This window comes from Marmota flaviventris, chromosome 13 (genome assembly GCF_047511675.1).
Source record: "Marmota flaviventris isolate mMarFla1 chromosome 13, mMarFla1.hap1, whole genome shotgun sequence".
NCBI lineage: Eukaryota > Metazoa > Chordata > Mammalia > Rodentia > Sciuridae > Marmota > Marmota flaviventris.
This window is the reverse complement of record NC_092510.1, coordinates 19,557,086-19,575,653: the sequence shown is the minus strand read 5'-3', so window position 1 is coordinate 19,575,653 and position 18,568 is coordinate 19,557,086. Positions and strand designations below refer to the sequence as shown.

Below are 18,568 nucleotides of genomic sequence, written 5' to 3'. Positions count from 1 at the left end.
ATCCTTAGATCAAGGTAAATTTCAAGCTAAAACTATTTTTTAAAAAGAGTCAAGAAAGGGACGTTTTTAATAAGAAGTCATAATTCATAATGAAAATATGATGCTTAATTTCCACCATGCGACCAGCGCACTGGTTTCTTTAAAGAGGTTTTGGCATAAAAGTTAGCTAGTGAGATCAAAATAAACAAACAGACTCAATTACCTTTTTCTATGACCAGGTCCGAGACGGCTCTCACCTCGAACCACCCAGTAGGGCAGAAAGAGACAGAGAGAGGGCTAGCAGGAGAGAGAGAGGCAGAGCACGCCAGGGAGTGGCTTTTTATTGGGGAACAAGAAATTCAGGGGAGAATTCCATCCAATGAAGGTCGAGGGGGGCAGCACTCCAAGGTCAGGGTCAGTGGTCAGTCACACCCCCACACGGACAGGCTCTCGAACCAGGAGAGGGTGGGGAAAGCTCCGACACAGTTTAGCCAGAGCGCCTCACACCCAATCTGGGAGTTGCCCAATCACGTGTGAGAATGGCTTCCCACACTTAATATCTATGCACTGGATAATACCAACCTCCTATATTTCCTACAAGAAATATAAAGAGAAATAGATAGAAACATAGTACTGACATTAGACTTTAATTCACTGTTGATAGCAGACTTCAAAATAACAATTCTCAGTACCAAACAGATAACTGAACAACAACAACAAAAATAATAATAATAATACACAGAAGCACTAAAAGACTGAAGATATGATCTGGAGTTGAATCTTATTATTGAGAAAAATAGTGACATTAAAGAGGAGGATCCAAGGATTAGAAGAGATTCTCATCTCAGTGATAACTTCCTGATCTTGATAGCTATAATACAGTTATATAAAAACTTACATTTTTACCAAAAGTATTCCAGAGTGGTAGGGCACCATTTCACAAGCTCAACATCTGGACAAGGATACACCTTTTATTTAAGTTTGAAATTATTTCAAGTAAAATATTTAGAAATAGTTAATGATCATAAATTGAATTGGGGTCTTTTTGACATATATATAATTTGTGCATTCTCATTTTCTGTTCCTAAGAAGATTTTCTTCATAGTTCATCCATCCATTGCCTCAATCATTTAACATTTACTGAATATCTAACTGCTATCCTATGAATTTGGACAGTCAACACCATGTTTCCTACCTCAAGGAATTTACACATGAGTCAGGAGCAGGAGGGTTGCAGGGAAAATATTAATCAGCCACAAAACTGTAATGAGCCCCCCAAAAGAAAAATAAATTATAAGGAGCCTTTGTCAGTGAGTTAACCCAACTTAGGGAGTCACGGAAGACTTTCTCAGTCAAGGAATAGATCAGTTCAATTCTAAGGTATGGAAAAAACTAATACGGGGATGGGGGACAGAAACACTGCAGCATGTATTCCAAAATTCTCCACTCTTGCCTGCTTCCAAACATGTTCAATATATGTAAGATAATTAAAAAACCTTCACATTACTAAAATGCAAGACTGCCATCTAGTGGTGACTTCAGCAAATCCCTCTCAAATAATAGAGGATAGAGGGAGGATGGTTTATAGACATAAAATTGTGACATAAATAAGAACAGAGTAAGAAATATATATATTGCAAAACTTCTTAAATTCAAGGCCACTCATTTGTAAGAAAACTCAATAATTAATATCACCTAAAAGATGTCAAGGAAAAGCAACTAAGGAAAAAAGCAGTGATCACATTTTCTAGTATACAATACTAAATGCTCCTCCAAACAAGTCCTAAACAAAAAATAAACAGATGTAAGCTATTTTCCTAATTAATTCTACTTCTTCATTTCAGCAAAATAATTAAACAAATACCTCCCGTTCAAATAATCTTTAATCAGTCATCAGCACCATCCCTGAAACAAAGTAAAACATGGATCTGATGATCATAATATTAACTATACTGCTAGCTATAAATGTTTACAATGTGGAATTCTAGTTTGCCAAAATACTGGCCCCTTTCTACTTCTAATCCTGCTAATGTTAAGATGAACCAACATTTGCTTTATGTGGAATTAACCTATCAAATCTAACAACAAAGTTTCGTAAAAAATTACATCAACTGAAATAGGTCCTTAGTTTGTACGAAAATTCCTAGTTAAATATTTACAAATACTTAAAAATAAAAAGAAAACTCACAACAGACAACTTCTTGTCAGAATCCAGGAAGAATTTCTACTAAACTTAAGGCAGATGGAGCAAGACTGAGAAAAATTCAATGTATAATCTATTTTTGGTTTTTTCTTTTTGTATGTTATATTTTGGATTCTGAGGCTACACTTCACTATGCTTTAAGTCCCTTGAAGAACAACAAGTAAAGAAGCTAAAAAAAAAAAAAAGAAGGCAAAAGAAAAAACCAAGTATAGCAATATAAGAATTTTAAACACATTGAAATCATCAAAAAACAAGTCAAACAAAATCATAAATTCTACACATCTGCAAACAAAACAGATTAATATTTGAAAGTAAGAAGTTTTAACTGAAACAATTCAACAAAGTAAAAGTATAATAAACCTGTTGCTAAATATTCTTGGGTCAAAAAGGACCCCTAAGCTACACGTAATTAGAAACAATTTTTTAAAATAAGATTAAGATCTTAATATTAAAATTTGAGCAGCATACAACAGAATCAAGTTGTACTCAAGAGCAAATTAAAAACTCCAAATGCTTTGTTCATCATACAAAAATATAGAAGTTAGAGGGAAAAAATTGACCTGCATACTGGGAGAAAATAAACAACAACAAAAAACTTCTAAAGGAATAAACCAACATCCAGATTTTTTTTAATTATAAAACAAATTACATTTTAAGTACAAAAAAAGAGGAAAAAGAACAAGCAAAGAAACAAATATAAATATTGTAGATATCACAAATTTCTGCTACTGAGTTTTGAAAATCTAAATGTTGCTCAAATAAGAAAAAAATTATCAATACTGTCTCCATTTTTTAAAAAATCATATAAAATCAAACTATACTGAGTAATGGAAAACTTGAAAAGTTATCCAGAGGTAACTTTTTCACCCAAAGAAGTGCAAATATCAATTTTAGATATTTTTCTTTCCAAATTCACAAAAACATTAATGTTATCTAAATTGCTCTAGAACATAGCATGGGAAAATAAAAGCCTCTTCTTTGAAGTGTTCCAAGTTAGCATCAGCCTGCTTCTGAAACTGGACGAAGACAGCCCTCCAAAAAGAAAGTGACTTGCCTAACTTATGATCAATGATGTAAAACCTTTAAACAAAATACTAACAAATCATGAATAGTTATTTATCAAGAGATCGATTTACATGGCCAGGTGGACTTATCCCAGAACTCCGCAGATGGCTTAATAATAGAAATACTATCAACATATACAACACACAAACAGGCTCTACATAGCATTACAGTTAAATTACATTGATAAACCTTAAAAAAAAAAAAAAAAAAAAACTCTTGTTAAGATCTAGTAAGGACAGAAAGTCTCTATTAGAAAGAATATATGTCTCAAAACAAGTGCTAGCATGCTTAATGTAAATAGGGGTGCCATTGTGTTAAAGTCAAAATAAACAAGAATATGCTGTGTTTCCTTTTCATTTTAAACATTCTCAAAGTTCTAACTGAAAACAGTGAAATAATGAAAGATAAATAACTTACTGAATACAAGAAATTCCAGATTCCTATCAATAAAATACTTGTTATCAACTGAGAAACTATGAGAATAAAAAGTTCAGTAAAGTTTGATTTTCAATATATAAAAGTCATTAACTTTCTTAATTACAAGTAATAACAAATCTAAAATAGAAATACTTAGTCATAACAGAAATGAACTAAAATACTTAAGAATAAAGGTAAAAATGTATGAAACTTATTTAAAAAACATAAAATACTTAGATGAGGGCATAAAAAACTCGAATAAACAAAACAACATACCATGTAAGAACATGGCAATACTTAATATAAAAAATTCCCTCTCCCCCAAATTCTATAAATTTAACCAAATGGGAATTTTTGGTACTTAATAAAATTATTGTGTATAATACACTGTTCTGAAAAAAATAGGGTAGAAAAGGGTTTTAAATTTTCTTAAGAAACTACAGAATGTTATACTATATTATGAAGTCAAAATAATTTAAAAACAAAGTGATAATTACAGCAACAATCTCTAAACAAATGCTAATATATGGTTAGGGCCATGCCTTATGAGTACTCTGATATTTCAAACCAACAGGGACATATAATATGACTAAGAGATCAGAACAACCCAACTCAATTCAAAAAGTGAGGAACTATAAGTAAATTATGGTAATATATTATCTAATCTATTTTTATTAAGAGAGTAATGACAAATGTCTTCTAGATGATATTTCTCACCCTCCTTACAAGCAGGTCAGACACACAGTTGCAAATGAGTTATAAACGTAAAATGTCTGAAAAACAATAAATTCCTCACCAAAATTTTAAAACTCTTTACTGAAAGAATACATTCAATTGGGGACAGTGGAGCATGCCCCTAATCGCGGCAGCTCAGGAAACTGAAGCAGGAGGACCCTGAGTTCAAAGCCAGCCTCAGCAACTTAGCAAAGGCCCTACCTAAGCAACTCAGTGAGACCCTGTCTCTAAATTAAAATATTTTTAAAAGGGCTGCAGATGTGGCTCAGTGGCTAAGTGTTCAATCATGGGTACCAAAAAAAAAAAAACATTCAGCAACTTTACCACTAAGAACAGGATTAAGTTTAAATCCCAATTCATAGGAAATGCCCAAATAAATTCAGATACATAAAGTTAAATATTAACACTGAAAATATACTATCAAATGTACTTCAAAAAGGCTGAAATAATTTAATACTTCAACTAGCACTGTAGTACCCAATTTCCCTAGTATTCAATACTATATATTCATTCTTTTTTGAGATATTTTACTTCTAGGAATTCAAAGCAAAGCAATAATCAGAAACATATATGAAATTAAATAATTAAGGATACCTATTTCAAAATAGCTTATAATTTTGAAATGTTAAATAAGATTTAAATCTTCATCAACTTGTAATTAAACAATTTATTGTTCCTTATTCAACACAATATTACAGATATTACTAATAAAGTTGCTGAGTAATATTTAATGGCATGAAGCAGTCTTTTTTTATAACTACATTGCTTTACAAATTATTGTGGTAATAAATATATATGCAGTAGTCAAATGAGTTTCCACACTCAATCCCAACTCCAGAAAAGGGAAAAATTTAAAGTTATGTGAATGCAAAACTTTTAAGGACAGATAACAAATGTTAAGCAGTGGTTTTTATGGATGTTTTCCCCTCCTTCCTTCCTAGAGTTTCTTCTCAAAAACTTGTTTAATTTACCAAATTAAAGAATTACTGTCCTATAATTTTAAAAAGGCTATGCTATAGCTGGCACACAGATAAAGAAATTCCACTTCTATGAATCTGTACTAAATAATTATACATACAAGCATTATAAGTACAATGGTCATCTCAGCAATAGAAATTAACCATAAATAACTTAAGTGCAATGAAAAAGAAAGGCTCAAGTATAGTATCTCTACAGAATGTCTATTAAAACTCAGAGGAATATTCAATGACAAAAAATACATACAAAATAACATTGGATTAAAATATAGAATATGAAGTGGCAGCTTCATTTTAAAAATAAATATATAACTATATTTATACAGAAATCATATACAGTATTATAAAAAGGCGGGAATAAAACAACAAAGGCTAAATTGATTATCTCTGGACAATGCATTGTCAGTGGTTTTAATTTTCTTCTTAACACCATTCTGTTTTCCAAATTCTCTACAAAGTGAGTTTGGCAAGTGTGATATACATACAAGAATATCCAAAGGAGAAAGGATAAGGAGGAGAGGAAATTTAAAAATAAAGCAGCCATCTGGCCTACTGCTTTGAGTTAGTTTTAGTTATAGAATTTAATTCATTTTACAATTTAAATGACACTAACGGAAGAGATTATTTTATCTACCAAATGTATGCATAGGCATTTTTTTTAAGGAGAAGAACTGTTCCAAGTGTATACTTTTATTTTCAAATATATACTTTCAACTTAAAATTTTAAAATGTATATTAGTTTAAATATTACAAAAGTATTACTTTTAAAGGGTAAAAATAAAAGTAGTTAGTAAAAATGCCACCCACCTACAACACTATTTGAAAGTTATATTGACTATCATATCAGGAATACATGTGTTAATATTTTACTCTTAATGCAAATAAAATTACATTTAATTAATTATTCTTTTCTCCTCTAAAAACATTGTTTACATATATTTATAAGTTTAATAAGGAAAATACTATATTTCTTATTTTGATAATATTAGAGTGAGTCTCACTTAAGATTTAAAACTATATGAAGGCTTAAAGTCAACAAATGTTTGTAAGAAACATTACATGCAATGATTAGTAGCTATATAATAAAATCACAAAAATAAAAAATGTGAAATCGACAACACCAACAATATTCATATTACTATTCCTGCTTTACTAAAAATAGACATTCTTAAAAAACTCATTTAAAAACTAGGTAACTAAAAAATATTTGAAAAGTATTTATAACTAAACTAGGTATTATTGTACCCAATCCTCCTATAATTATTGCAATAAATAAATGACTGTCTAAAGCTTTTATCTCATATATATGAATTCTAGACTATGGTATTAGTTGCTGTTTTCCAGATAAATAATCACAACTGGGAACCTCCTAAAGCTTTAAAGAGCATCATCATAGTCATACTTTTAATAACTTAAATTATTTGATCCAGATGATACAGCATCTCACACCTCATTGTCAAAAGCTTTTCAATCTTTATAATGAATAAGACCTCTAGGCTTTTATTAACTAATCACAGATAACACGTTTCTCCTTCATTGTAAATATTTTTGTATGCCATAAAAAATCTTTTATCCTATCTAACAAACTGCTACTATCAGAATAAATACTTAAAACTTGATGTTTCAATTTTAAATTGCTGATGTAAGTTTATACATTTATAGTACCTTCACAGACATAATGTAAGATTAGATGCCAAATAACCCTTAGTTTTGTACTTATTACAGTACTAAACACAAAAACCTTAAATGAGTCTATATACTTGGTACAGCATTAGAGTTTGGTTTTTTGTTTGGTTTTGGGTTTTTTAATGGTCTAATGAGAAAGCAGTAGAGAAAACCAATGAAACAAAAAACTGGCTCTTGGAAAATGTAAATAATATCAATAAACCTCTAGCTAGATTGACAACAACAACAACAAAAAAAGAAAGCACAAATTATCATTAACGGGAGCAAAATAGGGGCTATCACTACAGACCCTGAAGATATCAAAATGACAATGAGAATACTACAACTCATTTGACAACACAGAAGAAACAGATCAATTCCTAGCAAATTACCACAACCTATTCAAAATGAAAAAGATAATTTGAATAGCCCTAAAATTATTAAAGATATTAAATTTCCAATTAAAAAGACTATCATATATGGAAATCTTCAGAATCAGATAGTTTCACTAAGGAATTCTACCAAACATTTAAGAATTAACACCAATTCTACACAAATGCTTCCAAGGAAAGGACGCTTCCCAAGTTTTACCAAGTCAGTATTATCATAATACTTAAAGTAAATGGAGATGGAGATTGAGATGGAAGAAGAGGAGGAAGAGAAAGGGAAGGGCAAGGGGAAATACCGTAAATCAGTATCCATCCCAAGTATAAATACATATTGTTAACAGAATATTAGCACTTTTACACACCAACTCTAGGGCTTATTCCACAGATTTAAAGTCTGATTCTATATTTTAAAATCAATCACAGTAACATAACAAATTAATGGGCTAAAGAAAATCACACAAACTTATGGAGTCATTGGTACTCACACAATAAATCTTTGCCTTTATTCAATTTGGATAAAATCAACCATATCCATAAATTTTAAACGGCTTTCCTACATTCCATAATTTTCACCAACAAATCAAAACTGAACCTATATCAAATTTCATGAAACAGATCCTGAATTTCTGAGAATTCCAAAAAACAAGACATTAAAATGTCTTTAAAAGTCAGTGATTTTCTGTTGTTGTTGTTTAACTTCTGTACTACAAATAGGATGCCTGCATGCTCTCTCAATTGAGAAAGAAAACTGTCTTACCATAATTAAACTGACTGTTGGACTTTTCACAGTTAATGATGTTAAACCTATAAGCAACACCTGGCCGCATTCCACTGACTTCAAAGTAAAACCACTGATGATAATGATTGCTGTTTATATCTGAGTTCAGAATCAGATCATATTCATTTCTGAAAATAGAAGGTAAACACATCTGATGAAAATTAGGAAAATATTTGTGCATATAAAGAATGAGATCATTTTAAGTAACTTACTTTCTTATTTGGATTACTTTGCGCAGATTTCCAGATTCAAATTTGGAGTTAAACTTCAAAATGTCTCCTTCTTCTGGAATGGTGTAACTAGACAAATATTTTTAAAAAGTGTACTAAAATATATTGCATTTAAACAGATGATCAAAAAACAAATAAAACTACAATCAGATTAAAAGTGTTATCACTTTTGCCACCTCGCATCCCTTATCATTTTTAAAGCAAAGGATATAACACAGGGAAGTACATACTTTGACATTTATAGACCCCAAAAAACTATAATTACAACAAGAAACTTGTTCTTACAATATACTAATATAATTGAAACTTTTAACTCACTGGAAAAAAAATCATTTCTAAAATACTGATTAGTAGATAGAAAAAAAAAACCTTGTTTTTAAAATTGCATACAACCTACATGAGTAGCAATAATGCTAATAAACCATGCAGTTCATTGGAGAAAACATTACCTTCATTCAAGACAATAGTGATTTAATTAGCCCCCAAAAGTGACAAGTATTATCCTCCTTTTACATGTTCATTATTTTAGCAATTATTTATTGAGCACCTACTAGGTTTCAGATAATTGTTTTAGTTGTTTATTTGGTTCCCTGATTGAATAAAAATTTTTGCTCTCTGGAAATTACATTGTAATAGGGGAAAACTAAAACTCCAAGAAGTTCAATGATTTTTTTTCCAAAGTCATTTCAGTTAAAAGCAATACCAGTATGCCAAACTTAGGGTTCTTGAATTTCTATTTTTATCATGTTTGCCTAGTTTCTCCAATACAGAACTATGAAAACTGAAATAACTCAGTGATTTTTAATAAAATAGATATTTCTTTCTCGTTGTAAGAATATTATTTTAAATTTGGTCATTAGCTTTGGGTATAGCTTTTACTTTCACCTCTCTACCAAAAATCTTTGTAAAAGTGTTTACCTCCTCCAAATATTATCAGTAAAATGTGAAATTTCCCTTAGAATAATCAGAGAAAGGAGAAACCCACCAAAGGCTAACTGAACAAATGACTGAATAATATTCACAGTCAACATTTGTAATTTTCATTGATTTATTTATTCTTAAATCCAAAAAGGGGATATCAGTGAGAATCCTAAGTAATAAATAACTAACACGCCAAGGATCACAAATAAATGGCTTCAAAGCTAAGTCAGGTAACTTAAATAACTGAAACTGTCTGTAAACTGTAAGAGATAATAAGATGGAGCAAGTGGAGGGAACTGGTGAAAATTAGCAAGCATGTGCTTCATTCTTAAGGAGATGATAATTTGTTGTGCTTAGGAAATGAAGGTTCAATATTGCAGGACAAGTCAGTATTTCACATGAAATCTCCATTCTTTTAAGTGGAGGTAATTTTATTTAAAAAAAAAAAAAAAACAGCATTAGGCTGGGCAGGGCGGCACATGCCTGTAATCCAAGCAGTTTGGAAGGCTGAGGCAAAGGACCCCAAGTTCAGAGCAGCCTCAGCAACTTAGCAAGGTCCTAAGCAAGTTAGGAAGAGCCTGTCTCTAAATGAAATATTAAAAAATGGCTGGAGTTGTGCCTCAGTGGTTAAGCGCCCTTGGGTTCAATTCCTGGTGCAACAAAATAAAAAACAAACAACAACAACAAAAAAAAATTAGTTTATGGCCTATAAAATCCACTCAAACAAATAAAAGCTTGTGATATATTCAATTTAAGTAAATAAGCATGATTTACCATGATTATTTTATCCTTGTCAAAGGATGAAAACACAGCAAGGATAAATACGTAGAAATTAACTGTATTTTTTTTTTATCTTTTAGAAATAACTGTAAAAGTTTACTATAAAAACAAAAATAAGTTTTTTAAAATCAGACTTACTTTGGGTTATCTAAGTCATATACCACTCGATCTATGATATCGGTCTGATGTATTAGCCTCTCAATATCTTGGGCAATTTTTGTCCTGAAATCATAAAAGAGAAGTTTGATCAAAATTCACTATTATATATGCCAATGCACAACCTTCTCCAAAATAAGTTTTAGATGAAAAAGGTGTAAAATGATAAAGTCCAATAGTGGGAAAGGAGAGAGAGGAGGAGGGAGGAAAGGAAGGAAAAGAAGAAAAAGAAATGAAGGGAGGGGAGAAGAAAATGGGAAGGAAGGGAGGAAACCAAGAATGTCTATTAGAATTAGCGTGAATTAGCTGGATACAGTGGTGCACACCTATAATCCCAGCAATTCCAGAGGCTGAGGCAGGAGGATCACAAGTTCAATATCAGCCTGGGCAAAACAGTGAGACCCTTTCTCACAATAAAAAAATAAATAAAAAGGGTTAGGGATATAGTTCTGTGGTGCAGTGACACTGGTTTAATCTTACGTGCACACACACACATACATACAACATACATACATAAATAAATAAATAAAAAGAAGGGTTGGGGAGAGAGGGAAGGTAGGGATTTGCTAAACCATTAGGCACATGATTTTGTATACACAATAGCAGTAGTGTCAGAAGTGGTTAATTTGAAAAATCAAAGTACGTAAGATTTTTTTAAACCCACCTAGCTGGGAATTTGGCCAAAATGAAATTAATAGTCAGTTTGTATGTTTTACAGAATCCCCCCTCATTTCTGTGGTGGAAAAGGAAGGTGGAAGAAAGGAATACACCTGTGTCAGGGAGTGAAAAGTGGTCCTTGCGTTCCCAGGATACTCAGAGCTTCATATCCTTCTGAATCAGTATAGCAAAACAGACACTAACTAACTGGAAAATTTCTAAAAGCCCTGCCACTGTCCTAGAAGACTAAGCCACTCACAACTCACAATCTTCCCCATCAATATTTAAGTCACCTGACCAGGTGGCACCAAACTACAGCCAAAACAACATATTTGGATCCTGAAGCCAGATGCTAGAACTCAGGTAGGCCAGCCAAAGTCCTGCTAATGTTAACACACTGCTACTTTTCATAGCATAGCTTGTTCTTAAGGAGAAAGTCAAACTATATAAACTGATTTAAATTTCAAGTTTGTTCATTTCAGCTAAAGATAGGTAATGAAAATTAGAACAGTGATTTATAGATTCATGGGAGCAGAATAATAAAGTTTTCCAAAAAATTATTATAAAACCTCAAGAATATACTGCATACTTAAAGTCTCCTTAACTTCAGGCAAACCTGAAACTAGCCTCCTGCACAAAGACACCGCTCTGTGATTAGAGCATAACCTCAAATTCAAAACAATCCAAGAACCTGTAAAGAATGAAACATATTATTGGAAAAATATTACAATGTGTAACAGTTATACATATAAGAAAGACACCAAAAAATAAGAAAGTACAATGCCAACAATTCTTAATTACTAAACGAGCATAATTTCTTTTAAGTTTACTCTATTAAAATAACATAAATGACAAACTAGTCTATCAAGTTAAAAAATCTAGTATCAAAAATTAAGCTATAAATTCTTAAATTTAGTTTTAATGTCATAACTTTAAAATGCCTAACTCTTTCTAAAGAAACAGACTTTTTAGAAAGCTATCATAGTGATAAACAAATTCAGAGTTAATATTAGACCTTCCAGACCTTCAACAGAGAAAGTTCTACATACACTCAAATATATCACACATGTAAAATTTTAAGTGTTCCAGTATGGATGAATAACTAAAGACATCATTTATTTAATTTAAAAAGATTGATATAGACCACCAATGTGCAAAAATAAATACTTACAAAAGTTTGGGGTTGTTTTATTTAGGAAAATGATACTGAAAGGATGCTTACAACAGCTCAGTTCTATAGCTATGTTCCACAACATGAAACAGGTTCAGAAAGTACAGGCCTGTCTGGTGAGGTGGCACAAACCTGTAATCCCAAGATCGTGTCTCAAAATAAAATAAAATGGGCTGAGAATGTAGCTCAGAGGTACAGTATTCGATCAGTGGGTTCAATCTCCAGTACCACCAAAAAAAAAAAAAAAAAAAGTTGTCAAGTGGGAAACAGGTGATGTCCATTGCACCTAATTTTTTTCCAAGAAATACCAGGAATTTGGCCTTTTATTTAAAATCTTCTAAAGGTTCCAATGTTGGTAATCAGTTTTAAATTAAAAAAAAAAAAAGCCCACGTTAAACCAAATCATGTACAAGTTGTACAAGACCACTGTTTTCCAACCTGACATTGTATTTTGGGGAACCATTAATTGCCATTTATATTAGACCTGACCTAAAATGAATACTTGAATGGAAGAGGGAAAATCATTTTTTATTCAGATATGTATTTGTGTAACTAGATTTCATAAAAGAACATTAATCGTTCCTTTACACATTTGCCTATTAAAATATATGGCTCTCCAGACAAAATAAAACATGTATATTTTAAATACTGCCTCAAAATTAGTGACATTCAACATTTATCAAAGGCTTGGTTCAAGAAAATAACTTATGCAGGGCAGTCTGGAAAATGTGCAGCCTGTTCAGTCCATACTCAAATGATCACACCATATGCAGCTACCCTTGAAAGACTGTACTTTGTTAGGTTTTTCAAACACAAAGCCACACAGTAAGAAAAAAAATTAATGAACCTTATTGCTGTATTTATGTAAAGAAATTATAGGAAATGATGTTAATTATATACATAACGGGGTTCTCTGAGGATCCATATTATTATCCATACCTTCTATAAAGAAAATCCAAGATAATCTTCTTCACAAGATAGTATGACTTATCTACATGTGTGTTCAATCAAGATACATCACACACACACACACATACACACACACACACAGTGATTAACAAAACAGATTCATAATCTAGACCTGAGTTTGACTCTTGGCTCTGCCAAGCAGATAAATTATTCAAAAATCCTGAACTTCAACTTATTCTTTTGTAAAATAGAGAAATAACAGCACCTCCTTCATAGAACTGTTACAATACTAAGTGGCACACTTTATATTCATATATACACAGCATATAAAATGCTTACTACTTAATTCTGTGCCTGGCCCATAAAAATCATTCACTAAACCCATCTGCTGCTTTTGCTCCTACCAATACTTCTATAGTTTCCTGAATTCCAGAAGTACTCATGTTTCTCCCAAAGCTATTTTATACTTCAACAGGAACAAATATAGAATTTTGTTTTCCTTATATTATTTTCCCACAATTCTTCACCTACTTTTTAATTTAAACTTTCTGAGTAGGTAATATACTGATTTTTTTTATTGATTCAAAAAAATGACAGCAAAATGCATTACAATTCTTATTACACATATATCACAAATTGGGTGTCAACATATTTTATATACAGAGATATGAAAAATTGTGGTATATATGTGTAATATACTGATATTCTAAAAATTTTAAATATGACATAAAAGCATAAAAAAAGGCTCCTTTTTCGACACAATCCATTTCCTCCACTCACCCAATCAGGTAAATACTTTTATCACTTTCCTTCTAGATTTTACTTTATATAGAGAGTGCCTTTTACTAATTCAGAGTGCCTTTCCCTCTTTGTTTTTAATGTCATAAAAATAAACTCCTTGCTTATTTCATTTAATAATATATCTTATAGCTCATTCCATCAATGCACAGAGTGATTTTTGTCGTCCAACCATTGAACAGAATTCACCAAACAGATATATCATAATTTATTTAACTTTGATTGATGAGCACTTGAGTATATCTCATAAATTCCCAGATATAGGATTAATGTGTCAAAGAAAACTATAGTGCTAATTGTGACAGACCCTGTCAGAATGCCCTCCACAGGAGTTATTATCATTGACAGTCTCACCCTCAACGTATGAAAGAACCTATTTTTCCAAAGCCTCAGCAATAAAATGTGCTGTTAAACTTCTAGATTTTAGCCAAATTTGATACAGAATATTTTAACTTATTTTGAGTTGAAGTTGAAAATATTTTTGTGGTTAAGAGCTGCTATACTTTCTTTTCCTTATTTGTCATTTTGTTTTATTTTGTTGGTTATATTTTCAGAAAATACCTTAAATGCTTTTTAAAACAAGCAACATATACCATATAAAATTATAACATAACAAAATATCTATTACAAAATGTAGCTAGAGTTTTCTATATAGATGAAAAATAATGGAAAGAAATCAAAATACTGGCCACCTTTGGGGCACAGGACAAAAAGTGACCTTTCTTCTTTTATTTTCTTATGTCCTGGTTTTATGAAACACAAAAACAGGAAAAAAAGCACCAATAATGTTAAGCATACACTAAAATATGAGATGAATTTCATTACAATTTTTAAATGCAACTTAAACCAAAACTAGGATTTAAATAATCATTAGTATATGTTTACAATAAACAAATTTTAATGCATTATCTACAGAGATAAGAAAATGTCTTACAACAGACATTTTCCTTTCAAATGAGGCAGATTTAGAAGTTTTATTCATTTTATACTAAACCTTCTTTAAAAAATATTAGTGATGCATACTAGGAAGATAACCACACAATAGAAATTTAAAACATTAAAGCTATTTTCATTGAATAACTTAAAGCAGTCTGATGCCTCTTTTCTGAAAAATGATAAAACAGTAAATCTTCATTAATTTCAATACTGCTCATTCACAATGCTACCTCACTCAAACAAGGACCAAGGAATGGCAAAAAAAGTCACAAAATGCTCACCATTTGCTCAAAAAATAAGTTGCAGAAGACTGGGCAAGTAAGCTAAGCAAACTGGAAGTGACTTCGTCAATGTATTTCAAAAGACAAGCATTTCAGAGTGCTTTGTAATACTAGTTACCTGGCCCATATTAGGTTTTTTATTGTATACAAAACCACAGTCTCAGACCATCTAGCTACTAGGTTCAGCAAACCTTTCCTGTAAAGGGCCAGATAGTAAACATTTTAGGCTTTGCTGGTCTCTTTCACAACCATTCAATTCTACTATTGTAGCTCAAAAATAGCAACCAAAAGCATAATAGACATGGCTGTATTCCAAAAAAAAACCCTTTGTTTATATAAATTTTGTATAATTTTCATATGTCATAAATTACCAATTTTTCTCTGAACTGTTTTAATGATTTAAAGGTGAAAAAAAAAACATTTTTAGCTTGTGAGAGAACAAAATGGGTAGCAGACCAGATTTGGCACATGGGCTATAGTTTCCAATTCTAATCTAAGTGGATGACTATCAAACTTTTTTGATTTTGGCCAACAAGAAATACATTTAAAAAATCATAACCCAAGTAGTAGTAGAATGCTTGCCTAACATGCACTGAGGTCCTGGGTTCAATAGCTGTTACTACCGAAAAAAAAAAAGAAGAAGAAGAAGAAATCATAATCCTACAAAGAGAAAGAGGACATAAAAGATTATAATAACTTAGTTGTACCACATGTGAATACTGCTATTTTCTATCAGTTATTAATAGTTAATGACTCAAATTTGAAAAATACTAACTCTCTACTTTCTTTTTCTTCAGTCAAGAAAACTGGTCTCTAGAGAAATAAAACTACTTGCTAAGACACCCACGTGCATGTGCACACATGCATGCAGCACAGAGAGTCAAAGGGTGAGCTACATTTAGAACTTGCTTTTCAGAGAGCATTCTGCCCTGACAAGGTGTCTGTCCCTCACCACGCCAAACAGTCTTACTGCATTCATTGAATCTAATCCAAGTATTTCTGCTATATGCACTTGTTCTCAGTCTCAAACTAATTTAACTTGAAGGAACAAATAATTCTGGAAAGTTTTCTACTTATTTCTCAGCAATATTGGGTAAAAAATTGACAGGGCAAGAGAAGATATACAACTTTGAGCAATGAGACTACATTCTTCACAATTTCCACATGAACACTTGGGACATTTGCAGAGGAGAGAAGAGGCAATAAGTTTCAAATACCAAAGTACTCTTGTCTATAACTTATAAACATTTTTTAAGTGAAAACATTTTATTTTTTGTAGTAGTTATAGCTAAAGTAACTAACAGTTATTGGAGAGAATCCTACACATCTAAATAATATAAACAGAATCATATAAATGATACATGTCTAATGTAAACACATAATACATCTAATATAAATCCTATACATCTAAATAATATAAACAGAATCATATTGTTTTCATTAAAATATGAAACTTTATACCCATCAATGTGATCACTCTCAGGACTGCAACTCCATATTGAAATATGATTATATTCCTGCCTCTTAACAAGTATCTGATAGCCAAAAAATTGACAAATATGTAACAATGGAATTATGACAAATATGATAAAAGATGTTCTCTGCTCCATAGTATATACAGATCAGTCAAACCTGGTAATAGTCACCATAACACAAAATGCATGATGCTGACAGACTAGAAGACAAAAGGTTTTAGATTGCTTTAGAAGTTATGATTCATTTCTGCAGCAACAAATCAGAAGGCAGAAAACATTTCCAACAAAGTTGTGAAAATTAGTGGGAAATTTTATCTATATAGAAAGAAATCTTTGAAATTTGTAGGGCACCATGGCCACCCAACTCTCAAAGGTGTATTGGAGCCCAACCCCATTTTTCTCACTGCAAATTTTCTGAAAGCAAACACAGATACCAGAGTTTAAAATGATTAAGTTTCTGTGCTCTTGTTTGAGCCTAATCTCCTTTGCTCTGTAACTTACATATACCAACATACCTATCTGTAAAACACACATGCCAACTCTCATTGATCTCTTGATCTTTTATCATGCTGTTTGCCTCCCAGTATCAAAAATACATCTTAAAAGTTTGGGTGTGAACATTTGACAAACCCAGCGGTATATCACACTGTACACAGGCAATAAAAAAGTCCTATAGGTGGTCTAATATACCAAAAAAAAAAAAAAAAAAAAAATGTTAGACTCTAATCTGTTGATTGAACTTGCAGAGCAATTCCAAGGTCAATGTTTCAGGACAAATTGAGAGAAATAATCATAAATATTAAGAGAAGAAAGGGCTGTAGATAAGACATAATAATTCCCAGCACGAATAAATCCTTTCACCCTTAGGCCAGTGACATGTCCATTCTCAGTTAAACCAGACAAGGGAGTAGCAAGTGGATGGCCTGAGTTCCACACATATTCACCTTATTGCCATTGTGTAAAAGCAACCCTACTTCCTTGAGTCATTCTGAGTTAATAACTTCTGTAAAGATGGCAAAATCTTTTCCCACCTCCTGGTCCTAGCCAGAAGGAAGCTAGAACCTCCATTCAGTAACCACAGCTTGTTGTTACATTGTACCCTTGCTGTGTCTCTTGCAATTAAGACTGCACCTACCATGGGGACTGGACTTCTAATCCTACAGAGCCCAGAGATGCAGGGACAGAAAGCACAAATTCTCCCAGTGGGACACTAGGAGCTGTAGTAAAATAGGGCCCAGCTCTCCCCTCCTGGTTCCCAGACCTACATATTCTTTCTATTGGGGATATAGAACTGTGCAAAAGTGTCTAGCTAAGTGCATCCTAAAAGACTGATTCATCCTTGCAGAGTATTTCCTTGGACTGAGAGCTTCACCTATGCTTTTTACAGCACACTACAAGGTCAGCTGCCTCTAGATGGTGCTGGCTGTGATTCAGAAGACACCACAGCCTGGCCCACTCTGAAGTACCTTTTCCAGTGAAGAAAGGTTCCTGTTTTGATGCTGTATGATTGATGTGGTATTCCATACCTGTGGACCAAGTAGCCAAATAGTTGCACTAAATACACTAAGTTGCCAAGTAAAAATAATGAATTATACTAGGTGTTACAGCTAAAAATAAATAAGATGTAGTTGTTGCCTTAAAGAAGCTTTTAATCTAAGGAAATCAAATACCCACAGTAAGGTCTTCTCTTTCCATTAAAAACTATACTCATAATAAGAGCATCATAATAAGAGCAAAACTATGCTCATAATAAGAGCATCCAAATTATTTTAGATACTGAGAAGCCATCATCATAAAGCATTAGCCATGATTACTAAATATAGTCTGGACACACCAAAAAAAGTTATTCTATATTTGTAATATCTAGTAATAGTTTTTATAATATCTAATATTACTTGGCAATATTTAATAACTCTACTAACTGCTTTGATTAATCTCAAATTTTTACATTATATATAAAAAATTAACATTTCAAATTTTACTACAAAATAATACTGTTGATATTGCTTTATTTATAGCCTATTTTTTCCACATTCTTTTATTGTT

General features: G+C 31.7%; 1 protein-coding gene across 12 annotated transcripts in view; it reads right to left on the bottom strand.

The window, feature by feature from the left end:
- Agtpbp1 (ATP/GTP binding carboxypeptidase 1) overlaps positions 1-18,568 on the bottom strand; it is a 277,856-nt gene that overhangs the window by 142,949 nt on the left and 116,339 nt on the right. For 10 of the 12 annotated variants that reach the window (XR_011704081.1, XM_071600505.1, XM_071600504.1 and 7 more), the window contains 4 exons: positions 17,989-18,048; positions 10,278-10,361; positions 8,421-8,507; positions 8,188-8,336 (listed from right to left, as the gene is read on the bottom strand). Coding sequence is in view for 11 of the 12 variants with exons in the window: in XM_071600505.1 (XP_071456606.1) it covers positions 8,188-8,336; positions 8,421-8,507; positions 10,278-10,361; positions 17,989-18,048 (380 nt within the window). In the remaining variant the exon portion in view is untranslated. The remainder of the gene's footprint in view (positions 1-8,187; positions 8,337-8,420; positions 8,508-10,277; positions 10,362-17,988; positions 18,049-18,568) is intronic. The other 2 variants (XM_071600509.1, XM_027920573.3) reach the window with 1 other exon arrangement.